The sequence below is a fragment of the Cottoperca gobio genome, chromosome 15 (genome assembly GCF_900634415.1).
Source record: "Cottoperca gobio chromosome 15, fCotGob3.1, whole genome shotgun sequence".
NCBI lineage: Eukaryota > Metazoa > Chordata > Actinopteri > Perciformes > Bovichtidae > Cottoperca > Cottoperca gobio.
The window spans coordinates 17,426,602-17,453,814 of NC_041369.1; the positions used below are offsets into that span (position 1 = coordinate 17,426,602).

At 41.6% G+C, this 27,213-nt stretch overlaps 2 protein-coding genes across 3 annotated transcripts in view; both read left to right on the forward strand.

The window, feature by feature from the left end:
* LOC115019773 (ankyrin-3-like) overlaps positions 1–10,087 on the forward strand; it is a 124,499-nt gene extending 114,412 nt beyond the window's left edge. The window contains exons 45-50 of the mRNA XM_029449356.1: positions 1,848–3,288; positions 3,618–3,780; positions 5,026–5,109; positions 5,216–5,329; positions 6,383–6,474; positions 8,001–10,087. Of these exons, the coding sequence (XP_029305216.1) occupies positions 1,848–3,288; positions 3,618–3,780; positions 5,026–5,109; positions 5,216–5,329; positions 6,383–6,454 (1,874 nt within the window). The 3' untranslated portion in view covers positions 6,455–6,474; positions 8,001–10,087. The remainder of the gene's footprint in view (positions 1–1,847; positions 3,289–3,617; positions 3,781–5,025; positions 5,110–5,215; positions 5,330–6,382; positions 6,475–8,000) is intronic.
* A 1,064-nt stretch (positions 10,088–11,151) lies between these two features.
* On the forward strand, positions 11,152–26,140 carry LOC115020175 (coiled-coil domain-containing protein 6-like). 2 transcript variants are annotated; one of them, XM_029450120.1, is made up of 9 exons: positions 11,152–11,529; positions 12,644–12,793; positions 14,721–14,849; positions 15,477–15,580; positions 15,739–15,899; positions 18,688–18,844; positions 19,775–19,875; positions 20,934–21,067; positions 24,257–26,140. In XM_029450120.1, exons 1-9 carry the CDS (start codon positions 11,275–11,277, stop codon positions 24,449–24,451), a joined length of 1,386 nt encoding a protein of 461 aa, XP_029305980.1. In that variant the 5' UTR covers positions 11,152–11,274; the 3' UTR covers positions 24,452–26,140. The 2 variants fall into 2 exon arrangements, with proteins under 2 accessions (XP_029305980.1, XP_029305981.1); XM_029450121.1 differs by having other exon boundaries at positions 20,946–21,067.
* Positions 26,141–27,213: the final 1,073 nt, after the last annotated feature.

Here is a 27,213-nt window from a genome sequence, read left to right on the forward strand (position 1 = left end):
TCTCCTCCAGTTCCTCTGAGCCTTCCTTGGATAGATGAGATAATCTCTTCCTCTGTGAAACCAGGCTGCCGCCTCCTCTTCCTCCTCTTCCTCCTCTTCCTCCTGCCTCCCATCACCTCCGCACAGCAGTATCTACTGCTGATAACAGCACATAACAGCTCTTAACAAATTAAGAGTCATGTGTTGCCCTCTCCTTATCCATCCTCCTCCTCCACACATCCTTGAGCCATGTTATTCATTCATTGTCTTCTTGTGCAAGCATGTTTCACATTAAACAATCTTTTATGTTTTCTTTTCTTTTCCCTTCTCTTTTCTTCTTTTCCTCCAATTCATTTTGTTTCTTTTTTCTCCTCTGCATACGTCTTGCCTTATTCCTCTCCCATAGTTTGCTTGATTATCCCCTTAACTCCCGGAAGCACTCAAGCTGCCCTCATCCTGCAGACACCCATCCCCTTCTTTCAACCGCTGTTCTCAACCCCCCCGTCCACTCCTCTTACACCCACTGCAGCACCTCCCTGCAGCCCCTTTTCCCCTCGCCGCTCTCCGAGTTATGAGTCCTCCATTTCGCTCAAAGACTTGGCACCTCCAGCGCTATTTAAACCGCCACAGTTTAACGTCCTCTCCCCTCCTCCCCCCTGCCTCCTCCCTCAGTGCCCCCCTGCTGAGCCTTGTCAATCCCCTACCATCCTTTTTTCGTCCAAACCGCCCTCCTCAATTCCTATCATCACCTCACCTGCTCATCCCTCACCGGCTCCACAGTCACTCATTCCTTCTTCATTTCCGTCTGTCCCGTCCTCTCCCACGTCTGTCCCAACCTCCCCCACACTCACCACTCCGGCTCCAATTCCTTCACAAGCTGAAACAAACAACTCCTCTCTCGCATTATCTGGATCTACCTCTGACCTGCCCTGTCATACTGCTGCCAACCACTATGTTGTACCCCCCTGTATTGCCCCTAACCTATCTGAACCCCTCACCATACTTATTTCTTCCAACCCCTCCTCCCCGTCAGGCAATGTCTCACCTTCTGTCACTGTATCTCCAAGCAAAAAGTCTTTAGTGACCCCGCTGGCCTCTTCCTGTCGCCCTGTCTCCTCTCTCTCCTTGTCTACTTTCCCTCCCGTCTCTCCCTCTGGGTCCCGTTGTCAAAGCCTCAGTCCTTCCTCCCCTCCTCTCCGCTCCCTGTCTCCTTGTCCTGCTTGCCATGGTATTTGTCCACCCTCCGCACCCCCAACTCGAACCCCCTTGGACCCTTCCGCATTGGAAGCATTGATTTAGCATGCTCTAACCTTTTTCTTGTTCCTTCTCCTCCCCTATTCCTTCTCACATCTCTCATCTGTCAACAATCTCATGTGAGCATGTAACAGAACAGCCTGGCACATATTAATATCTCACACTCATCACATTACACGCTACATGATTGATATGGCCTTACGTCACTTATGTGTCCCACTTTCAACGTCTTACCTCAGCACAACTGAACATCAAACAACTAATGATGAATACATTTAAATATACTTCTTTATATATCTTTAAGATCTTATTTTTTGAGTATCCAGTATATTGAGTATATTTTCAGACATGTACATTAAAATATATTGCATGTATTTATTACATTTTACTGCATATGTGTGATATTGGTTTGTCATACTGCATTAGCTTCTTACATATCATTAATTTAGCTAGTAGTTGTCTGGATACATGCTTTACATTTCAGTCTCTGTGCCATCGTCCACGTCATGCGGTGTATGTGTTAAGGTGTGTGTGTGTTTTTCGTTGTGTTATATTCCTTTGTCGCATGCTTCGGTGGGTGTATGTCTCTACATTTGTCATCCTGTCACCTACAGATTATCAGAGCATTCTAGCGGAGCTGCAGTCCCCCGCCACACTGCACTCCGACCCCAACTTCTTGGAGCCCGAACTCCCCGTCACCCCTAACCCTGCCCTTGCCCACCACCAGCACCAGCACCACCATTACCCAGAACCAGACACCCCTTTGCTGGCCGACTCCCAGCCTCAGCCCCTGCCCTGGAGCCCGGAGATAGAGCAAGGTAGCGGAGAACCAGACAGCCCCCCTAGGAGCCCCCCTAGACCCTGTGAGCTCGCCTTATCTGTCCCAGTCTTTGTACTCCCTGATCCTGTTCCTCCCAAGTTCAGAAAGCCCCACATCGCTCTGAACGACCAGCTGCTTTTGAGTGAGGAGGAGGACAGGTCTTGTCAAGAAATAGAGCTGAGCCACAGGCCCAAGTCACACTCCCTCCCTGCGATGTGTGAGTTAGACATTGACATGGCTTACTCCACATCTTCCCCTTCACTCTCATCAGTATCATCAATAACCCCTTCATCGCCCGACAGAGCACACATGGGAGATGGAGGAGTGCAGATGGGTTCCCCCAACTGGGCACTGGAGGATATATGTTTGAAAGGAGGTGAAAAGGAAGTGACAGAGGAAATAGAGAAGGTTGCTAAGATGGTTGCAGCAGAGTTAGCAGAGGGAAATGGATTTGTGCAAAAGTGGGTAGAGCAGGACTTGATTAGAAATGTGGAAAGAAAATGTGAGATGATAACAACAGATAGGTCCACGCTGGCAGAGGAGAATAACATTTTGGCAGAACAGAAGGAGGGAGAGAAAGATGTGATAAATGATGGGGATAAGGGGGCAGCCTGCGAGGTGGAGGAGGTGAGAGTTGTGCAGAATCTGTCAGAAGAACCACAGAATCTGATAGACATTGGGCATGAAGTGGAAAAAGGTTGTACCGCAGTAGAGTCTGTTAAAGAGGGTATTGATGAAACAGCTGAGGTTCAAAGATTTGATGGGGGCAGCGAGGAAAGGGTCTACCATGGTGACACAGATGGACACCTGCAGCTTAAAGATGAAGAAGGGTTGTGTGGCAATGAAAAAGATATTTGTGGGACATCAGAAGGGGACCAGGCCCTCGCTCCCCTCTCCCCTCAGGCCTGGGTTGAGGCACTTGGGGAACTTCAGCCCAGTGAGTCTGAATCCAATGAGGAAGACGAGGAGGGAGACAGAAAGAAAGAGAAAGAAATCACAGAAGAGGCATTAGGATCTCTGTTGGAGGAGGTGGAGAAAGAAGAAGGCTCAGAGGAGAAGGAGGAGCACGAAGAGATGACCGAGGCCAATGTTCAGACGAGTCTTGATCAGGTTGAACAGGCAGAAAAAGAGGTGTGTTCACTTTCAGGTTGGCACAGTGAATCATCCAGCGTCAATGTGGAACCACCAACGCCAGGCCGCAGTGTCAGCTCAGACCTGCTCGACAGGCGGGAAAGGTAAAAGTATTATATAACACCCTCCCAGAATGGCAATAGTTTTTGGTTGCACTTTTCTCCATGTCCACAATGCATTTCAATAATGCAAAGATTATTATGTATTACAACTATGGACATTAAAACACAGTACGATCCTTGTTATAAAGTATTATGCAGTGCTTATAAGCAGATTATAACACATTATAAGTTTGTTTATGTTACATTATAGACATGGGCCTCATTGCAATCATCTACTGCCTTCCTTGTGCATGTTTTTCAAAAGTCTTCTCAGACTGTTTTTCAGTTCTTTCTGATTTACATTTCTAATTCTGTTTTTTTTTACCCAACAGCCAAGAGAACTCTAGTGACTCCATCACTTCCTCGTCTCGGGGCGAATCAGGGAGGTCCCGACGGAACGGCAACAACTCAAAGCACCCACCTCAGGACCGCTCATCGGAATCATCGAATGGCAGAAAGGAAGAAGGAGCACTAGTGTCGGAGAAAAAAGTCCAGGTAAAGTTACAGTAATAATTATAAATCAAATAAAAATACCCTAAACAGTCTTTATAACAGCGTAGAATATAATCCTCTTTATTTTCTGTAGATACTGAAGCCCGATATTTTATTATGATTTTGTTATTGCAGGAGAAAACTTTTAATGTCAACTGTGGAGGTTTCATGGTGATACTGTATATTTAGTTAATTGTTTTACCCTATTCACGTGTAGTGTCTTGTATGAATGAATGGAATTGTACAATGCATATCTTTAAAGGCCGTTTTGTTTTCATACTCATATGAAACTCATAGCCAGAAATCTCCACTTCAGTAGCACTTTCATACAGCAAACTCTCCAGTTTCATCTATATCTGAAGGTTTGTACTGAGGGCTTTGTTCATATATCATTCATAACAGGAATGCGGAAATTGATTGTGTGTTAACAGTATTTTATGATTTATGGAGTGATACAAACAGATTGATATCCAACATTCCCTCTGTGAAAACCTTTCAGTTTAATATGTCCACAAAATGAAACAAGAACCTGGCTTTATCCCATGTTCAGATTTCTCTCCTGGAGATGTGTGCAATTGAGCACATTTAATAAAGTGATGCCTCATTTAAATGTTTAAAGAAAACATTAATGACATTTCTTCACCCCATCAGTGTTTTATTGCAGGCTTCTCTTGTTAGATACATCCGACCGCGCAGTTGAAATGCATAAGGACATGAACAAAATGTCTCGACTAACTAATTATCTTGTACATGTGCTTCTTTCTCCTCCTGACTCCCTCCATGTGTTTCGTGTAATGAACTTGTAATACCTTCCTCGGCAGCGGGTTAGTGTAGATTCTGGTTCAGAGGAAGAACAGACTGTAACCACCAGAATCTTCAGACGCCGTCTCATTTTAAAGGTACCCCGAAATCCTGGAGCAGAAGCTGGGCTGAGCCTTGGTTTGGTTTGGTTTGGTTTGGTTTGGTTTAGACCGGTCAGTCTGGTGTGGATTGTAGTGGTATTGTTGGGTGTAGTGATAGTTGTACTCTCTATGTGTGTTCATAGATAATGTTTGTGAACATAACCATTCAACCTGAGTTCATGGTGTTTCCGTTGGCTGGTCTTACGTAGCGTTTGATCTCTTTCTAACGTGGAGGTTCTCTCTTGAGGTGTTGTTTCGGTGTGGTGATGGTGAAGGATTGTTTGATCACGTATAAATCAGCCATCTCTGAGCCCTTTATTCATGTGCTAACCACAAATACTTGCAGGGTGAACAAGCAAAGAATATCCCAGGTGAATCTGTGACCGAGGAACACTACATGGACCCCGATGGTAACCTCATCAGTAGAAAAGTAACGTATAACCTCATTTCCATTTCCCATTCAGCTCTGAAAGATTACAGGGAGAGTTTGTTGTTTTATGAAAGCAGACACCATCAGATCTTTTTGATTCGGGCAGGTAATCAGGAAGGTTATTCGGCGGATGTCTACTCCCACACCAGAAAACCAAGGAGGTGACAGGTGGCAGCCAGACCTTCAGCACAGTCCCACTCTGCAGGAAGATGAGTCAGAGGTTGGCATGAAGACACCCTTTAACTGTGTTCCCGGGTTCAAAGTCTAATCTAATTGGGATGTCTGGATCAGTAGTTAGGAGAACATAATTGGCGTAAATGCAAAAATTAGGCTTAAAGCTACACTGGGCAAGACTTTATGTGAAAAAACACTATTTTAACTGACAAAGTAGGGTTACAACAAACAAAAAATGATTTTAAATGTGTGATAAATTTCACAGAAATGAATATAAAATTCTACACACATATATTTCACAGTATGTCACTCAGTGTGAACTGTAAATAACTTCCCTGAAGTGTTGGAACAAGCAGATACAGAATAAATACACTATATGACATTGTCATGAGTGTGAATAAAATACATGTCCTACTTCTCAACCTTATTTAGGAGGAATGTTAAGAGGGAAATAGGGCTGAAAGAGAAAGACAGCACTGTTTACTGATACCACATGTGATTTCAAGACATTCATTTTACATCAGTCAAAAAGAGAACCAGTGAGATTTGATCGAGGTTTCCTCCAGCAGTGCAGGTGGATGTTTTATTAACACTGTACTAACTGGCTTGGGATAACTGTCCTCATTATCTCTCTTCTGGGCAAAAACATTTAAAAGAATGCAGTGTGTATTCTTGCATGTTCGTGTTTTGAGACTGTGTGGTGTCTAACAAAGGGGGATACACACTGCTTCTGACTGTTGTTTCAACGGTCTTTAAAAGTGCGTATCCGATTAGTCAACAGTATGACTAACGAGTGCCGTGACTCTGCTGTGAACATACAATCTGCCTCCTTTTGTTTCTAACTCTTTTCATTATAATATAACTTTTATATTCTTCCTCCAGGTGTCTGGTTGCTGTGTTGTTTGGTTCCTAATAATAATCCTAACAATTAAGCTTCTACTAACAGTTTCAGATTCCTGTTTCTTCAGTGTGCAGAGTTATGCTTTCTACTTTGTCTCAGTTTTCCGTTTCAGGTTTGTGTGTTGGCTTGTTTTGCGTCTATCGGAAGATAAGAATAGCATGTTTAAACTATGTTTCTGTGTGTGTTTGTGTTTTCTAGCAAGGAGAAGGGTCAAGGAATAGCAGGCGAAAAGATGACCGAAGATCGGGGGATAAAAAGCTCCACTCATAGGGATGGTTGTGCTCTACCAGGTACAGTAGCTTACTGTCTTTTACTGTAATCAGCATATTGTGTATGTATGTATGCGTGTGCAGTATTTATCTGTACATTATTTATCTCTTTACGCTGCATTCTTTTCCATATGATTGCATTCATTTCATACTCCACTGCTCCATCCCAATTTTTGGCTATTTCCCAAAGTGAGAGTTCTCTTCTTTAATACATTCAGTGTTAATATACTCCGGTCCTGGCTCTATTAAAACTCTTCTCACCTCAGTCCTAACGCTGTACTTAAAAAGAATGATTCAACATTTTTGGCAAATACACTCATTGCCATTTTTTTTTCTCTTCTTGCTTGATTCTAGTAAAAGAAGAAACACGCCTACCAGCGCCGCTAATAAACAAGCTGTGTCTCGTACACAAACAGTAATGTAACAACAACATTTAGTGGTTTTAGGGGGAGTTATGTGCTGTAACAGTTTCTTGATGAACAACAGCTGTGCACGGCCACCTCTCGGAGTCATGCCGTCACAGAGAGGTTAACTGTTGTTTGTCACAAAAAACAATACAGCACAAAACACATAAAACTGCAGCAGAACTTTAATTTTCCCTTTTTTATTTTATTTTTTAACTCTGTATAGAGCTACTTCTCTCTGCCTCCAGTCGTTATGCTCCTGCCACCAGCTCTGTACCTAAGTCACATACATGACACTGAATTTGGTCTTCTCGTTTAACTCTCGGCAAGAAAGCAAAATGTCGAAGTATTCCTTTAATTCACCCCTCCCCAGATGCTTGCTCTGTCTCATTTCTGCCCTGCGTGTTCACTGAGAGTGTGTGAATAGGGAACAGGGCTGACAGGCGATACACACCTCAGCATTATGTTGCCCCTCTGATACCCTCCATGCCTGTTTTTGTCCACTAAATCCCCAACTCACAACAGCGTTATAGCATCCAGAAAGAGTTTGTTATCCCCCCTGGCCAGACTGTTAATCCCTACTGCTGTTGTGTTGTGTTTGCAGTGAATCACTCCATCTGTACAATACTGACTTAGAAATAATATGGCACTACTGTGAAGCCTGGGGGAGTGGAAGATCGTGATCGTTTTCACGTGTAGAAAATAGTCTTTTGTGCGAGAAAGGTTACACCACTTGAATTTAATTTATTATGTATATGAAGATAATATGTCCTCTAAAAATAAAGTGCAATTGTAGATATATTAGAAAATCAGAATCAGATTTATTGACCAGGTAGGAGTGCACATACTTGGAAGTTTAATTTCAGTTGTTGTTGCTGTTAATGTACATACATAGAAATAGGAGTAAACATAAATATTTAGCTATTATTTACATACAAGTAGGTGAAAGAAGATAAACAATAGATAAATATATATTATAAATATACAAACAATGAATAAATGTCTATAAGTCAGACTGTTTCTGTAAATTGTAAACAATAATATATGGCAAATGTATGGCATTATTCCTGTCAAAACGCAATCCTGGCAATTAATAGTAATAAGTAATCTAATTATGTGATTTACTATTTTTGCGTCTTGCAGATGTGCAGGAACCAAGTTAGATGTTTCCTGGGGATAAGTGTTCAGAGGGCTCGAGAGCTCCGGTGTGAGGACTTCAGGGTCCAGTCTGCAACTATCTGCTTCAAACAAACGGTTTTCACGCGAGAGGAGTCGACCCTTCTGACTCACGCATGAGCATGACAAACTCACTACCTGTCAACGAAAGGACCGGGAGGTTGTCACTTTCTGACTGTGGTGGACCCTTGGACAATGATTCTGCTTCCTGTTTTGTGTGAAACAATACGTGCCATCGGTCCACTGGGTGTTGTGAGAGATTTTTTTGAGGAGCATCGTTTGTTGTGAAAACGATTTTAAAAAAAGACTCCCATTACTGACAACCACACAGGTGCAACTGTGACCAAAGATGGCACAAGAGCTCAATCCACATTGGTGGGTGGAAAGAATGAAGTAGACACAATAACACAACAAAAAAAATCTAATGGAACAATTCTGATCCAACTTCAACACTCGCCTTATAGTTTTTTCTTGAACCCATTGTTGTCAGGATGTAAATTGTTTCTGGGGTTTTTTTTCTTCCTTTTTAAAAACTTAAAACTAACACAAAAGCTTTTTTCTGTATATAAAATTACAATGTGTAAAATTCTTTAAAAAAAAACAAAAAAAAGGGTAAGCTACTGGTTGAGGACGCACTGAGGAGAGCAACCTTTTCAAGTGCTTTCAACATTTATTGAAACAGTTCCACTTTTAAAGATTTGAGTGTAACTTCACAGGTTCTTGTATAATTAATTATTAGAGCAGGTATAATGTTTGTACATGGGAAAAAAAAAGCTGGTTTGATTTTAACAGAGGAAATTTCCAGAAAAATCAAATTTCATTAATTCCCAAAGTGGGAACGGATCTAATCCTACAAAAAGCAGCCTTTCAGAGTACTCATATTTCCATGCATGCTGTTCACATTATTTTAAGTACAATTTTTACAAGTTTGCAAACACTATTCAAATGACAAATAAAACCCTTTATCTGTGTACACATATAGCCCTAACATTTGTCACCGATTTTATATTTTAAATTGAAAAGGGATACCATTAAAACATTTATCATGTCGGGATGAGGAGGAAAAAAAGTTCTATAGCTTATTGAGGGTGTGATGTCTTGTCTGTCTATGTGAAACCGGAGGGCAGCTTCTGCTACAAGAACGAAATAATCTGAATGTAAATGCTAGTAGGCTGGCTCGCTGTAAAATTATAACTGTATTGTGCGTATTGGCTATAAGGTGTAGGAGTCTCTGTACACTGTTAGACTGTTTGTAATCCCATGTTTAGCAGTGTGTCAATTTGGTTTTCTAACGGCTGCTGTGGTATTAAAGGAAAACTGGGGCATTTCATTTTTGGATTTCTTTTGGTGAAGTATTTCCTTAATTTAAAACCTACTCACATTAAGGTCACATAAAGACATTATTTGATTGTAGCTCTAAATAGCATATTGTATGACAAAAACACTGGATGGTCAACAAAAACAATTATTTAAGCATTAAATAAATTGTGTTAAACTCTGAAACTGTGTGATCTTTTTAGGCTTGAGAGTCTGTATATGCAGTGTCGAATAGAAATGTTTTCACTAGCTCATCAAAATTTTACTTTACATTACATAAGGAATTATCTTTGTATTGGTTTTCATTAGATGCCCATGTAGTTCAAGTGTGGTGTTCTACTGGTGCGATGGCTCAGTATGCTGATGTCTATGCTGTGGACATGAAAACTATGTAACTGTTGTTTGGGGGAGGGGGGGGGGGGAGTTGTAAAGGAAGTCAGGTATGGAGCTGTACCACATCCCCTTATACTATGTCAATCAGGGGGTAGAGGATCCTTTGATATGGTTGAACTATCAATTTTGTCAATTTTGTTTGATATGTGTTTTCACCTGAGCAGATTTTTTGATGTACAATTCTTACTAACAGAGTGAAGCCATTGAAATGTAACTATTCTAGCACTTTGGTTATTCAAGGTCTTTTAGAGACCATAGCAGCAATGATGCCACCACAAATGTTTCAGACGTCTTTAAAAAAAAATCTACCTAAAAATAAAAAAAAATAAAAATGCATTGATTTCGCAATACAATTGTTTCTGTTCTTGTCTTTGTGTCCTTGAACATGTGTTATTATGTCATTTATGGAAGTGATTTTATAAGAGACTTTGCCCTTCAACCAGAGTTATGTGCTTCTTCCCCACCAAAGTGTCCTTGAGCAAACACTTCCACTTTCTATGTTTGGACTGTGTGAGCAGGAAACAAAAGTCCCATATGAGGATATTGCTCATTTCTCGTGAATAAGTAACGAATGGACCGCACTTAGTTTATAGCTCAAGGATACTTTTAAATGTGGACAGGAGGAGTTGGGGATTGAACCACCAACCCTGATTAGTGGACAACCCGCTCTACCTCCTGAGCCACAGCTGCCCCGTGATAAATGATAAAAATAATCCTTTAGATCCTTTACTTAAGTAAAAATAGAAATACCATAGTCTAAAAATACTCTATTACAAGTAAAAGTAAATGTACAGAATAAATATCAGCAAAATGTTATTAAGTACTTATTACAAAGAATGGCTCATTTCAAAGTGTTATGTTATTATAAACTATTTTCTATTCAATTGAAAATTGATTAATAAAGTATGAATTCTTCTTTTTCTTCTTTTGTATTATTCAGTTTTTTTATCACTTACAAATACATGTAATAGCATTTACATGCTGTACATTGTCAATTTTGAGCCAATTTCAGATACTTTGTATTGGTTGATTAGTAGTATAGTACTGCATCTTTTGTTTTTATATGTAAAAAATAACATAGTAGCATACAATGTATGTCAAAATTGCAAATCTTCTCATCCCACATCCATCCGTGACCATAACACAAACGTTTTTAGAAATATCCTGCATGTAACACAGGGCCCCTCTAAAATAATAATAATAATAATAATAATAATAATAATAATAATAACAATCTTTATTTATATAGCCCATTTTCCAAAACAATGTTTACAAGGTGCTTTACAGGTTTTTTAAAACAGGATCATGAAATTGTTCATCATAAAACAATAATAATAACATCAACATAAAACAGTAAAAACTAAGTTCTATATTCATGTGTCAAGGATGCATTGGGTGGTACTGGAGACATCCTGATGGTGGCGCTATGCCGACACGCGTGAGCAAGGTCACACCGTGTACCATTCTGCTGTCTGCGCTGCTCTAACGCTGCAGCTCCTGTCCTCTTCCACACTCCACACTGTCGACAGCCATGGCCGACAGCGCAAGCGAGAGCGACACTGACGGAGCGGGGAGCAGCTCGGCCACCCCGATGTCATCCTCCGCTTCAAATTCGGGAAAACCGAGCATAGTCATTTCACAGTTTCGTTTGGAGGAACTAACGAACCGCCTGGCCTCCTTACAACAAGAGAACAAAGTTCTTAAAATTGAGCTGGAGACGTTCAAACTCAAGTGCAAAGCCCTGCAGGAGGAGAATCGGGACCTCCGCAAAGCTAGCGTCACTATTGTGAGTAACGTTAGCTAGCAAGATAGCTTGCTAGCTACAGGCACAGCTACTTATTCTCTTGCATTTGTCAGTAAGTTGGCTATGGCTGGTGTTGTTTGTTTATTGCTAAATAGTTAATGTTAACACATGTTATGTGTTACATTGAAATGTTATCTGTATTTGAGCACAACACTATCTTACACTAGCTAGTTGGGTATGTTGCTAATTTAGCAAACGGGCTAACGTTTGCGAGGTGGTTGGGCAGCCATAGCCAGCTACTTTGCTTTGTTTTGTTTTGCGTTGCTTGTATTGGCTAGTGTTATCTCAACGTGTAGCGTCAAGTTAAATGCGGTATAAAAAATAATAGGTGGGCATCTCACCAAGTTACCGGAGTGATGTTTGCTTAACGTTATTTGGCCAGCTGATAACTTACTGCTAGACATTGTCACCACGTTATGCCAAACGAGGATATGGTAACCGGGTGAAAATAAATAGCCTTACAGCAGCATTGGCATGGACCGATGCGTCATGTCTTCCTGCTCGGTTAATCAGCTTCATAAAAATGTGTAACCGATATGTTGGATAGATGGGAAGTATGTAGGCCAAAGTTAGCGAGCTAGCTAAATGCCAGGCTCATATGTTGGCAAGTCAGTCACAGTGCAACCCTGTCCACCCTACATGATGTGTGAGGCTCGTTTGCTTTCTATTGTTCCTTTCATTGTTCATGAACAACTGACCAAATCTAACAGCTTGCAAAACACAATCTAGCTTTGAGGTCAGTGAAGAACGAGGATGGAGAATTTGAGACTGGTGCTAACAAGGACCGACGTATCATCACACTAATGCTAGCTGTTGTAGCGACCCCAACACATTTCCTTAGTGCCTCCATGTTTCACTCTTCCCCTCACTGTCAGTCACCCATTACTGCAATACCTCTTGAGTCATTAGGGGAAATTCTGCTTCCTCTGTGGCTGGCAGACTTCACTGCAGTAAATTATAGTACGCCCCGGCTGGTTGTTTGTCAATTTGATCAGAATAACATTTTAAAATCCAACAATGTGATGTGCCAGATCTAAGAGTCTACTTTACTGATGTCTGTCCCGTCTACTGTCTCTAATTTCTTTTTGTCCTGCAGCAAGCAAGAGCGGAGCAGGAGGAAGAATTTATCAGCAACACCTTATTCAAGAAGATCCAGGCCCTCCAGAAGGAGAAGGAGACCTTGGCGGTCAACTATGAGAAAGAGGAGGAATTTCTCACCAATGAACTGTCAAGGAAACTCATGCACGTGAGTGATGGGAGCACGATAGGAATATACCCATATTTACCTCACTGGATAAAGTTTTTCATACCTGGCACTATGGAGAGTAGCATCCGTTTGAACTTTTCATAACTTAATGTGGAACAGAGACGTTCCTCAGTGCTCAATTATTAAGTGTTTGGCTGCAGTATTGCCAAGTGTGTTCAGGTTGAGCTTGCTGGGTGGGTGTCTCTGTATGCACTCAGCCTCATGTAGGACGCAGCAGCTATTGCATTATCATCAACTGTATTGGTACTCGCCTGGAAAGGCTCGAGATGACTTCACTGCGGCTGCTAGCTACTCTAAATGGCTCTCAAATGACTCTGCTCCCGTCTGTCGGGTATTTGGTTCAGTCTGTTTTTCACATCTTATTTTCCCAAATGCAGAGTGCACAGCACTCACGCTTTCACACTTTAAATGGCTAGCTGTAGGCTGACTAATGGTTTGTTGATGTGTAAAGAAGTGGGAGTCTGGAAGGGACACATTCAAATGCCTCAGCAGCCCCTGGTTAGCGTTTTTAGATGTACTTGTTTGGAATTTTGTTATCTTGCCTTCTTACTTAACATGAAGCAGACCTGTGTTGGTCTCTGCTCAATGACTTGCTTCCGACAAATGGTGTGCGTGTGTATTTTCAGTGCACGTATACTGTTTTATGTTCTTGTGACGATAGAGGGAGAATTGAGCAAATGTGGTCATTAATTTTACTGAGTGTGTAAATGGTCCTGTGCAGAAGCACTTTTGTAAACAGTTTTGTCTGACCTGCGTTTTCCCCATCATTACTTTGGATGATGGATTTTTAAAAAAACTTTTAGTCGTCTAAACTTGAGTAGCCAAATGATGCAATCGGGCCTCTGCAGGTATTTGAATAAGTGCCTTTTAGCGCACCTTTTATTGCACTTTATCACTTATACACTGTCAATTTGATGTACATGGTTATATTGCGTTGCCCTTTTTGAAACCTTATAATGTTCCAATGTAGGTTTTCTTTTTAGAGAGGCAGCTGATGCAATGATAGATGCCATAATGAACGTCACACGGGTACCATTATGTACACACATGAGCACATTGACACTGTTCTGATGTTTACAAACCGCCTCTCCATGAAGGACAGTATAACCCAAGAGGGATTAAATATCTCTGCAAGGTGTCCTGTCCCGACGCTGAAAAAGAACAGATATACTTGGGCATGGTTGCCACTCGCCACATAGTACCGTTTGGGTGGAGACCTTTTATACAGTAGCTTGCCGTTGTTTTGAGGCACATTATCAAAACAATTCCTATAAATGTTAGTGTGTTAATTGGAAGAAAAATGCTGCACTGGGTGTGGCAAAACTTTGTGGCTTGTTCTTTGAACCAGGATACTGCAGAGCTCTCGACTCTGTATGAATGCAGCCGTTATAAGTTAAGACAAACTGTCCTGGGTTGAGATGTTCTAGTTGTTTCTGTTAGTAGCATAATGGAAATGGTTATTTTTCCCTCTCCAGTCTTTTCCTGTAAATGCATTTACATCCCTTTCCCTGTAATGAGTAATCGCTTATATAATTCATCACACAGCCATCCCTTTTTGAATCGGTGCTGAGCCGCACCCTTTCTTTGTATTGGTGAGTTGCCAAAGGTGGTTGCTTTGGTTGCTAAATCATTAGTTCACACTGTTTACTCCCCTGGGAAGTTAAACCATGAATCTGGTAGAATTGTTACTTTGGCCTCCTGTTTATTATACTGTCAATGTGTAAGCTAAATGTGATGATCTGACATCAGTGTGTTTGTTCTCTGTGGTCGCCGAATAGTTTCTATGTGACTCACCATGAGTCTTCTTGTGCTCTTTCCCCTCTCCCTTCTTTCTCATCTCTCTGGTTTCATCCACCTCCTCCTCTATTCCTCTGTCCATCCACTGTCTTCCCTTTTTCCATCACAGCTCCAGCATGAGAAGGCAGAGTTGGAGCAGCACTTGGAGCAGGAGCAGGAGTTCCAGGTCAACAAGCTCATGAAAAAGATCAAAAAGATGGAGAATGAAACCATCTCAAAGCAGCTAACCCTGGAGCAGGTACGCTTATCGTGGTAGAGCAAGAAGATTTCAGCATCCAGTGTGGAACAACATATCCCTGAACTTGTGTGTCCAGTAGTGCGAGATGCCAAAATTTCACCATCCCTAATTTTTCCCACTGAATGTTAGCTGGAAAGAAAATGTTGGTCTGTGGCCGAGTCCGACCTGTGTGCCGACGCCACTCCACAATGTTTCCATGCTCTGATGACGGGATTCTCTGATTTGCATGCATGCATTCATTGTTGCTGCTCACTCATGAATGTATTTATGCCAGAGTGATGCTTGTGTAATGCCACTGTGCATTTTGCCCAGACAGAGGTGTATTTAAATGAATGTTTACCAAAGATGTGGCTTAACTTCACCACAAAAAAACACTAATGAGCAGCTTGTTCTAGCTTTAGAGTCGTAATTGACAATCCAGAAATCTTTATAGGCTGTTCTGCATTGTATTTTTTTTTCCATCACAAGTGGGCATAGGGACTGTAGCGCTGTGAAAGATAAGCTTATCTGTACAGAGACCTTGGGTTTGCAGTTCTGTATTTGTGTGCACTCCTGTGAATTCTTCTCAACGTTGAAGTCTTTTTTATCTCTGAACGTCACTCTCCGCTCTGCCTTTTTATTTTCTAGTTGAGGCGGGAGAAGATCGACCTTGAGAACACTTTAGAGCAGGAACAAGAAGCCCTGGTAAACAGACTGTGGAAACGCATGGACAAACTGGAGGCTGAGAAAAGGTGAGGAATGATCGTATTATGCGTTAACCATTTCAGTATCCAGAGATGACATTTTAGAATCTTGTGTAAAAGCTAGGGGATCTCAAATAGATTTTATTTAACAAATGCTTGTCATTTCTGCTATAATAACAGAGTATTTTCTTTGTTTTCTAAACTAGAATCCTTCAGGAGAAGTTGGACCAGCCTGTATCAGCTCCTCCCTCCCCAAGAGACGTTTCCATGGAGATAGACTCACCAGAGAACATGATGCGACATATCCGTTTCCTGAAGAATGAGGTGGAGAGGCTTAAGAAAAGCCTGCGCACCACCGAGCTGCAGCGTAAGTGGCCTCTCATCTTGTCACATGGTCCATGGCAGTGCATGCTCTGAAGAGGCAGATGCCCTCAAGTGTTGATTAAGGATGTGATTGGTAGAACCAATCCTCTGATAGGCGATGAGGGGTGACTTCACCCTACACCTGGGCAGGGGTTGTTTTCCATAGACCAGAAAGAACACGATACTTTCTGGCCTTATCTGACACTGTTTACATCCTTGTTACCTTCCTTATCATTCTCTGGTCACATTACACCTGGTGATACTGAAGGGTATGTGAAGAAGTGCACAGTGGTTAACAACAAGCCTCTAGGAAAGTCAATGTTGGCCCCTTTCTTCCTCCTGAAAGGGGAGCCCATTGCATCTGAGCATCCCAGATGGGGCAAAGAGCCCATCAATCCAGTATGCAACATGAGGACAGACTGTTACTGACATAGCAAGTTAGACCCTCAGTCCATGTGGCGAAGGTTGTGACCTAGAAATCAGAGACACGGATAATGTGCAGTACTAGCTTTACGATATACGCATATATTACATATATTAATACTGCATGGAAATGCAAGTAGGTACCATTTTTAGAAGTGTCCTTGGTGCATTCAAGGACGCCTTTCGAATACTGTTGTGAAATGTCATCTTGTTGATGCATTCAAGAGCACTCCAACAACTAAGACTTTTATAAGAGCTTCCTTTTTAAATGCATAAAATAACCATATTCATGAAATGTCTCATGACACCTCCACGTACTTGAACTTTATGTCGTTTTTTTTTTTATCTGACAGTGTAGCCGGTTAATAAAAAAAAATTGTTTGTGAAGAGACTCAAACCTACAACACTACATTGTTTTGAAGGCTAATGCACCAGGATGGAAGGAGTTTTATCTTGCAGATAAGATACTTGAAAGATAAAGACCACCAGACGTTCTCTATGATTGATGGCCAATGATAGAGAATGATAAAGAGGGTTCAAGACTCTTAAAGTAGATTTTCACACCTTTTTAGAAATAGAAAAAAAAGCAGCCAGGAAGTTATTCAGGTTCAAGCTGAAGTTCTGTGAGGTGATAATAACCTTCTGGGGATGATGGAGTTCTGCGTGGCCTGTCACACAAAGACGTATGACAGAAACGTATTCCAAATTTGTCAGAGTCCAAATAAGTCCAACTTTTCATCGGATCGGAAAAGTGAACATATACAGTCTAACCTATCGATAGCGCATCACTTACTTATACAAGATGTATCAGACGAATACCCAACGAATGCATAAGATATACAAAAATATGGCGTATACAAAATATCGGCAACACGCTGGTGTACGTTGATGTAAGGTAAGGTACAAGTAGTATTTGTTAAGAGCTCACTGTGTTACGCTGGGGTGCGTTGTTGAACGCTGATGTTTTGAGCATGTTCAAAATTACCGGACATGACCGACATGTGCTTCATAAGATATGCAGACGTTACGTTACGTTAGACATACGTGAATACGGAATACGTAGTTGAATACTTACCTACGTAAATATAGTACGTGAATACCTACGTGACTACGTTAGAGGAACGTTAGATATCGGCTACGTCGGCTGACGGTGAACCCTACAGCCAATGTATTGATAACGAGTGGATACCCTATTCCTACCCTATGTTAAGATGATGCCTGACGACGGAGTAACTTATTAAACGTGTTTCTACAGTACAGCTAGCGTTCAGCATGTTAGCCGTTCTCCAGCCATCCATGACGTGAACCAGATGGCACTTTTCCAGCTCCGTTTTACGTTTTAAATAAGTAAGTGATACGATATCAATGTTTGACATGCGTATAATAATTCGTTATGTATTCATTATGTATACGTCAGCTACAACACCGCTGTGGAAAAGTTGGACGTATTTGGACTCTGACACATTTTTAGCTAATTTTCATATACGGCGGCATGTTTCTGCCATACGGAGCTGTGTGACAGGGCCTTTAGGGAGCATTAGTGAAATTAGTGAAACTCCATTGACCAGCTGGACAGAAACGGGTCCTAAAATGATCCAGCAAGAAAGAATCAGCATTTCTTATAATGTTGCTTCAGACATTGCAATGAAATGATATAATTGACATTTTGTTATTTGTAGGCAGATATGGCCGATTTTTACAGACAAATATGCGTCCGGTTTGTCTTTTGGATGAAGACTTATTTTCATAACTTCATAAAAATGTAATGCTGGGTTAGGTTGACCCTGGTCTCTGAAAGCCTGTAACAGGGTGTACTTGTAGACACGCACAATAACGCCAAACGATGTCTTCTTTATCTCTCTTCATGAACACTTCATCAGTCCCTCCTGCTTTAATAAACTCCCACCTTCACTCTTAATTAAGTACGGGTCAAATGCTATTTTGTTGTTGTAAGTCAGAAGTTTCTCTTCAGCTTGATATATCTTTATATAAATTAGAAATGACATAAATACTGGAGATGAGACTGAACACATGCTGGGGAGTGTCTCTCAGCATTATTCTATGTGTTGTTGTTGCCACTAGAGGGCGCTGTCAACCAACCTTCAATACATGTTCTGATAAATGTAATGGCGTTGCTTACCTTTTTATACTTGAATGTGTTTGTATAGATCGGCATTGACCCTGTCACTTCCTGTTTTTAAGACAGGATGTTGTAAAGAAACTGATCTTTGTGGGGGATTGTGTTATATGTATAAAAGCATTGTATTTTTTATTGCGACGCATGAATGCAGTTATTTTTCATGTTGATATACAGTGGCCAGGATGTGATCGTGACAATATCGTAACTGATGTCATGTGTTCTCTCCCAGACACTGAGAAGCGTGCCCAGTACATAGAAGAGGAGCGACACATGAGGGAGGAGAACATCCGGCTGCAGAGAAAGCTTCAAAGAGAAATGGAGCGCAGGGAGGCACTGTGCAGACAACTGTCGGAGAGTGAATCCAGTCTGGAGATGGACGATGAGAGGTAGAGGATGGGACACACCATTGGACAGATTATCATAAAAGTCACAATAACGGGTGCAAAATCACATGTCAGCAAATCAAGTGAGGTGGTTGAGACAAACGTCTGAGTAAAAGTCGAGGCTTGTGTACGTGAAAGGCATTTGGCTCCATTGGCCACATGCTGCTTATGTTGCATGAACCTGTAAGAATGAAAAGATGGCAGCACCTCTTCCAATAGTCTTTGTTAGTGTTGTATAGACTTTCTTTGTGAGTAGCAAGGAAACAACATGGTGTCCATTAAGCTTGCAGTCAGAAAATACAAGTTTTAAGTGTTAAGTTCTGCCATGTAGTTTTGATTTAGGCCGTATCTGCCAAGACGGCTTCAGATACCAGTGTTGATACAGGCAGACATCAAAATAATTAGCTGTAGTGTAGTTTCATTTTGCCAGGTCTGTGTTAGCTTGATGTAACTGAAAAGGAGCCAAACTATCCGCACCATTTACGCCAAAGACTGCCTCGTTCTAAGAGCCAGCAGCACATTTGAACTTGTGCGTGTGTGTGTGATCCCTTTTCCTACTGGCATCCATTACACTAAAAGCTCAGGCAAAGTGGTACCCAGATGGTTACCCAGTCCGTTGTGAAGACAGGACTGCGAGTGTGTTGTGATGACTCTAAGGTATGACATAAAGTCACAAAACCATTTGTTATGTAAACACATTCCTACACACACAGGATTCTTTGATCACTGTCAACTGAAATATCTCTTTAGACTTGAACACACGTTTGTCTCACAGGCACACTTTTAGACACCAACTTTAAGTAGCCATAAAGGAACCTTTCACCTTGCCTATCTTACTCATTGACAGTATAGATAGATAGATTCTTCTTTTTACTTACTAAAAATCATTTTTTACTAAGAATTTTCCTAAAAAGTTACATCTCATCCTCTCAGGTACTTCAACGAGATGTCTGCACAGGGCTTACGAGCGAGGACTGTGTCCAGCCCCATCCCCTACACCCCCTCCCCCAGCTCCAGCCGACCCATATCTCCTGGTAGGTACTTTCAAGATGCACTTGTGCAACTTATATTGCATTAAAACACAACAATAAAAAGGACCTTTGATATGACTTGTTGCTTGAGAACAAGCTTTCTTTGTAACAAAGCATAACATTGAAATGCGTCATATCTAGTATTAAATCTTGAACAAACATTCATTGATAAAAAAGTATTTTTAATGGTCAATGAAACTATAAATACACCCCCAGTCCACATGGCAGTATAATAAAAAATGTTTGCCCTCAATCTCTGTCGGATCAAATCCTCTTCATGCTCTCTTCAATGATACACCTGGCAGCATCTGTTGCCCTTGTTTCTGTGGAAATCCAGAGGATCATAAAATGTCATTATGCTTACCCACCAAATTCATTTTTCTGATGTAAAGTTTCTCAATACGGTGTTCAGAGCACAGGGATTGCCTCACACGGCTCTCAACATGGCGGTGGCCATGTCTGAATATGAAATTGAGAACCTTTTAAGATTGATGAAAGAAGGTCATTGTGTATAACAATGTCGTGTGTAACTGGAGTCAGCTGTTGAATCTTTGAATGCAAAACCAACTAACAAAACAGGATTCCCAAGGGAACGGATGTACTCCCTGTGTTGTTTAGATCACAGTTTACGAGTTGTTTTGAAGCTGGCAACAATTATCATATATCATTTAGTGATTTACCACACACAAAAAGGGGAAAAGCATTTGATATTTTTGGTGAACCAAAACCCCAACATCCCATACTGTACTAGCATTTAGGCCAAGCCCTGGATGTTTTTGAATACCAGAGTCCTAATACAGAGGAATATCAAATTATTCCATGTCTGCTCAATCATGGTTGGTGTGATTCAGCGGGATATCAGATGCCAGCCTAAATGTTTGCGGTATGATGAGACGGACCACAGTTGCCAGAGCACGGCTGTGTTTCTGTTCTGTCAGCCAGGTACAGACTGCATTAACCTGTCGTTCCTGATGCGTGGTGTTAAATAGAGGAATGGCAGTACTTCAGTCTAAATAACCAGAGTATAATAATATCAGTTTCTCTTGATGTCTGTCTTCCTGACTCTGTCACAGGTCTCTCATATGGCACCCACACGGTTGGCTTCACTCCTCCAGCTACACTGTCCAGAGCTGCCATCTCCCACTACAACACACCCGCCCTGCACGTCCACGGAAGCTCCTCTCACGCCGTAGCGGTAAGTAACTTCCACCCACCCCTCCTAAACCCAGGATCTCACAGGTGTTTGTTTCCAAGTAAATAGAAATGATAAAATAACGATAAGAGATTTCTAAACATCATCTCCGGCACGTTGAGGCACGTCGGCTCTTTTGGTTGGTTTGTCCAAACTTGGCACACAATGTTGATGTTTAGCAATAAATGAGAACATTCTACCGCAGCACATGTACTGCCTGTTCTTTTGCGAATACTGTACACTCTGTACTTATTTCTGTACTTCAGCACATTGGATTTGGAATTAAAAGAATGACTGAGATGAACTCTGCTCTCTTTAAGTCGTAATATATAAAGGTGTTCACATCCACATCTGACTGCCCTGTACATATTATAGTCCTTTTTATGTGTATCACACAGATATTGTTGTTAAATCGTATATATTATTATACATTAACCACAGCTCCATAAATGGCCCACGGTCTAGTCGGCTGTGCATTTATCTTTTCAATAATGCAGCGATAACTGAATCGACACATCTTATCTCAGTCACATAATACATTTCTTCATTAACTTATCTTATGTTTTTATTAAGATTTTATACAAGGGTCATCGTCCTTTTCTCCGAGCGAACCAACCAATGCGTTTTTAGTTTGTTATGACTAAATAAAGTGTGTGCTTATCTCTTTCATGTTTTGTTTGTCTTACAAGTAATCTTTCTTAATATATTACTGTTAGTTCAGATGGTTTTATGAACAAAATTAATCTTGTGAAGATTTATTTGGTTCCAGGATGCTTTTAGACTGATAACAGAATGATAAAAGGCCAAAGTGCTGCCATAATGATGAGTTTAGTATTCAGTTGGAAAAGGGACTTTTGAAGATGAGATTAACTGCACTCATCTAAGAATAAATGCCATATGATGATTGCATTATATAAAGCCATATTACAGCTACAAAGATATGTGCCAATCAAATGTCCTCTGAAGATATAGTGGCATACTGAGTTTCAGCCACTGTGCCGATGGGGCTATCGGGCGTAACATGTGGTCAGTTTCTCGCCAGGTGGCTGCTCAGGGCTTGCAATTAGTTAAGTGTCCTTCTACACAAATCATGTTCAAACGAAGTTCAGCCACCTTGTTGGCACGACTCGAAATGTCTCTTGACTCATTCTGAGAGGAGCGCTGCCAGCACGGTACTATGTCATGTCACTGTGACTTGCGTCCTGACTGAAACTGTCTACTTCCTTAACTGTATGCTAATATTTTACATTTCCTACGAGCTGGCTTTTATGAAGTTCTTTTGTTTGTTTTAATACAGTGAAGGAAATAATTATTTGATCCCTTGCTGATTTTGTAAATTTGCCCACTTACAAAGAGATGAACAGTCTGTCATTTTAATGGTAGGTGTAACACAAAATGACCATCAGTCGCCCTTGGTCTGGGGCTCCACGCAAGATCTCTTCTCATGGGGTATCAATGATCATGAGAAGGGTGAGAGATCAGCCAAGAACTACACGGGAGAAACTTGTCAATGATCTCAAGGCACTTGGGACCACTGTCACCAAGAAAACTATTGGTAACACGCTACACCGTAATGGATTAACAATCCTGCAACGTCCGCAAGGTCACCCTGCTCTAGAAGGCATGTTTACAGGCCCGTCTGAAGTTTCCAATGAACATCTGAATGATGCAGAGAAGACTTGGGAGAAGGTGATGTGGTCAGATGAGACCAACATTGAGATCTTTGGCATCAACTCGACACGTCGTGTTTGGAGGAAGAATAACCCCAAGAACACCATCCTCAGCGTCAAGCATGGAGGTGAAAACATTATGCTTTGGGGATGTTTCTCTGCTAAGGGGACAGGACGACTTCACCACATCGAGGGGAGGATGGACGCGGCCATGTACCGTAAAATCTTGGCCGATAACCTGCTTCCCTCAGCGAGGACACTGAAAATGGGTCGTGGATGGGTCTTCCAGCACGACAATTTGTGGCCAAGGCAACAAAGGAGTGGCTAAAGAAGAAGCACATTAAGGTGATGGAGTGGCCTCGCCAGTCTCCGGACCTTAATCCCATAGAACATCTGTGGAGGGAGCTGAAGCTTCGAGCCTCAAAACCTGAAGGATTTAGAGAGGATCTGTAAAGAGGAGTGGACCAAAATCCCTCCTGAGATGTGCGCAAACCTGGTGACCAACTACAAGAAACGTGTGACCTCTGTGCTGGCCAACAAGGGTTTCTCCACCAAATACTAAGTCATGTTTTGCAAGGGGATCAAATACTTATTTCACACCATTAAATGCAAATCAATTTCTATCTTTTATATGATGTAAATTTCTGGATTTTCTTTTTGATATTCTGTCTCTCTTAAAATACACCCACCATTAAAATGATAGACTGTTAATTTTCACTGTTCAAGAGGGCAAACGTACAAAATCGGCAAGGGATCAAATACTTATTTCCTTCACTGTATATATTTCTGTACACATCTTCACTTTTTTGTAGCGTAATTCATATAGTTAAAGTTCAAAACATGATGGTATGTTTATGTACAGGCAGCAAAAATAATTAATTGTATTTTAAGCTTTAATCCATTTCATACTTGAACCTTTCTTCCCACTGTTGTACACCTCTCATCTCTTATTTCCTCCCGTTCTGGTATTTTACATCCATTCATTTTCTCTTGGTGCATGTGGATGGTACCGACCACATCTCTGCCATCCCCACTCAGCCCACCCAGGAGTTTAACAAGAAAACTATTCAATCGTGGAGATCAGAACCTCAGACAGATTTTTCTCTTTTCTTTCTTTTCATTCCTCTGACTGGAATTACAGTTGTCAAGTCCAATAGCTCTCAGATCAAAACCTCTCCACTGCTTTTTCCTTCAGTGGTTTGAAACACTGAACAAATCTATCCACTACAACTACCTCTTTTTTATATGCCCATATTACAATATATGCTGTGTTGTAGTTTCATTCTGTAAGATGATACCTATTTATTTATTCTCTCTCTCTCTCTCTCTCTCTCTCTCTCTCTCTCTCTCTCTCTCTCTCTCTCTCTCTCACCTTCTCTCTCTCTCTCTCTCTCTCTCTCTCTCTCTCTCTCTCTCTCTCTCTCTCACCTTCTCTCTCTCACTCTCTCTCTCTCTCTCTCTCTCTCTCTCTCTCTCTCTCTTTCTTTCTTTCTTTCTCTCTCTTTCTTTCTCTTTCAAACAGAGGCCCTCACCAAGAAGAAGCACCAGCCCCGACAAATTCAAACGTCCAACACCTCCACCCTCCCCAAACACGCACTCAGGGGCCCAGCAGGCTCAGCCTCCGCTACCCCCACCAGCTCAGCCCATGGTCCAGTCCATGTCCTCCCCGGCAGCTATGTCGCAGCACGCAGCACAGCAGCCTCCCTCCCAGCCTTAATGCAACACAAAGTCTCTGTCTTTGCGCGTGAGCGCGCCCACTGAATGCCACGACGCTACCGCAAAAGCAGCTTCCATCATTACCAGCTCTGGAAGTCAAGTTTCTTACTCTTTACCAACTCCATTAAAGAAGCAGCTTCAAAAGTTTTAGAGGGGAAAGAAACAAGACGGCAGCTCACCCTCAGTGAAGCTAGCCGCCTGCCAAATCCACACGTGGCGTCACTTAGCTTCTTTTAAAAGGAATGGATGGTCTGAAAAATAATCGCTTCTGGGATTTGTAGGCCAATTATCCGTTCCACCTTATGTCTTGTACATGATGTTTTTTTTTTCTTTGCTTGGGACTTTAGCTGGTTGGAATTGATGTTGTGGCGCTTCTAAGATAGCACAAACAGCACATAAAGTATGTTTCATGGTTGTGTTTTCCGATAGGTTGGATGTTTGGATCGATGGATGTATGGTTAGAGAAATGGACGAACTGATAGATGGATGTGGTCGATTCTTTTCATGCCTATAATATGACACTTGATTGCAGTTATGTACTCCACTCCAGCTCACCCCACCCCTTTGTCTCTGCAGCAGTGTCAACAAGTCACCCCGACCCCAAGCTTAACACGGCTTTGATCCGGTCTAGAGGTGTCATAGACGATTGCTTGGAGTTTCTTCATTATAGGGCATTGATCAAACCGAGCTCGCGCCAGTTATTTTAGTTTCTGAAAGCATTGAAGGCTCTGCTGCTCTTCAGTTCAAATAAAGATAAAAACAGTAGGATGGACACTGGTACATAAACCACAGATAAATGTCACCTTTTGAGGTGTTTAAAAATGTAGTCTGAGGTGTTACAACTTAGTCATGTACTCAGTCTCTTCTCTGCTCTTCTCTCTCTGGTGTATTTCTGAAAGCTTCTATCATCCTTGTGGATATTCCTCATCAGAAAAAGGAAAAAAAAAAAACTTAATGCTCTTTACACTAAATATACATCCTGCTAAAACATTCTAAATGAATGGTACTGTTGAACTAAATTTCTATGTATGATTAAAGCTCTTGAGATGACGACCTCTGCTTTTAATTGTCAGTTTTATGGATAGTATTCGCTACTCATCTGTAATGTGAGAACTAAGAGTTCCATTAATAAGCAAGCTAACCCTGTTTATGACCCCCCCCCCCATCTGAATTTGGCAGATCCAGATCTTTGTGTCCCACCATACCCCCCCCCCCCCCCCCCCCCCCCCCCACTGTAAACATTTGTGCCTTTAAATAAATCTGCACCATCAAAGCTCACACCAACATAAGCATATCGGGTAAAGTATGCGTTTCTCATATTGCATTGACGTCTCCGGCTTCCCTACACTTCAACACTGGTAAGATTGAATGTTTTATTGTCATGACTTGTTTTACTACCATGTTTTATGACCTTGTAATGTCTGACTGAAATTATAGATTGCCATAAAGTGTGTTTTTAATTTTCAAGGTCCATAGAGGATAAATTTACATTACCTTATTATACCCTGACTTTTCTTCTAGTGCCGCCATGAGGTTGACATTTTCGCATGCAAATCTAAAAAGAATATATGATAAACATACCTGCCAATCATCAACATGTTTGGCGTGTTATTTGTTACTCTGTGACCATTTAGTTAAAAAAAAAAAACAACTAAGGATTTGTTATTAGTGGAACAGTGAATGACTTAAAGCTGCAGCCAGAGTTTGTGCCAGAACCATGTTTTTATTGACTGTTTGTTAGCTAAAGCTAGAAATAAACTATTGAGATGTATAAAACTATGATTTTCTTTAAGGACAAAATAAAACCACATCACATTGAAGCAAAAATAAACACCACACCACCACCCATAACACCACCAGACACTGCAAGCTGGGCTCTTGTTGTTAGAGGGCTATGCACATACTTGTAGAACTGGAGTTACACCCAGGTAACTACTATTTCTATTTTGTATGTGCTCCGGTCTCTAACAGGCTTTGCTATTGGTTTAAACCTGAGGCGAAGGCTGTAGGGATGAAATGACTTCTAGCTGCGCCTGAACCAACACTAATCTGAACCCAACCAAAAACCAAGAAAAAGAAACAAGTCTTAACGGTGGAGCACCGCCTGCCTGAGAGTCTTGCACCGGACTGCAACCACGCCTGCAGGAGCTGGTATAACACCAATGAAATCCAGTCTGCTTCAGATGAGGTGGCTTGAAAGGCGGACTTGTAAGACTGCCCATTGAGGAACGAAGAGCCGAGCAGGTGGCCTTAGCCTGTGTACCCCCTGCAGGAAGTGCTTTACCAGAAGATGGTTCATAGCCATGAAGGCTGCTGTTAAACAGACCCTACAAGAAATCCAGGATACCCTGTAGGAACTGGAACGTGGATTGTGGTACCTAACCTTACAGCAGTCTGCAAACACCTGCTGTGTAGGCCCAAGAGGTGGACGGAGCAAGGCATTCTGAATGGTAGAGACAACCGCAGCTGGCACAAGACTTAGTGAAAGACATGCAAACAAATGTTACCACATCGGATGGTTAAACAAAATGGCTGAGTGAAAAAGGGAGACCAGCAATGCATGGACTGGGGTTTTTATAGGGGGTGGGTGCTACCTCCTAAGGTGTCGAGGCGGAGCCTCAAAATGGATATGGGCAGCAGATATGAAATAGAACTTCATGAGCTAGTGTAAATTCCAGCTTCACAACGTGGGATGTGATGTTGTGCAGTTCAGACAAGGACAAACAATTGGATAGAAGTGTTTGGATAGAAACTGGTTATTAT

Bases quoted from the DNA above. Each gene is read 5' to 3' on its own strand.
- LOC115020175 (XM_029450120.1), top strand. From the start codon at position 11,275: ATGGCCGACAGCGCAAGCGAGAGCGACACTGACGGAGCGGGGAGCAGC. The intron at 14,850-15,476 runs GTACGCTTATCG...TTTATTTTCTAG, and splicing joins AGCAGCTAACCCTGGAGCAG to TTGAGGCGGGAGAAGATCGA. The intron at 21,068-24,256 runs GTAAGTAACTTC...TCTTTCAAACAG, and splicing joins GCTCCTCTCACGCCGTAGCG to AGGCCCTCACCAAGAAGAAG.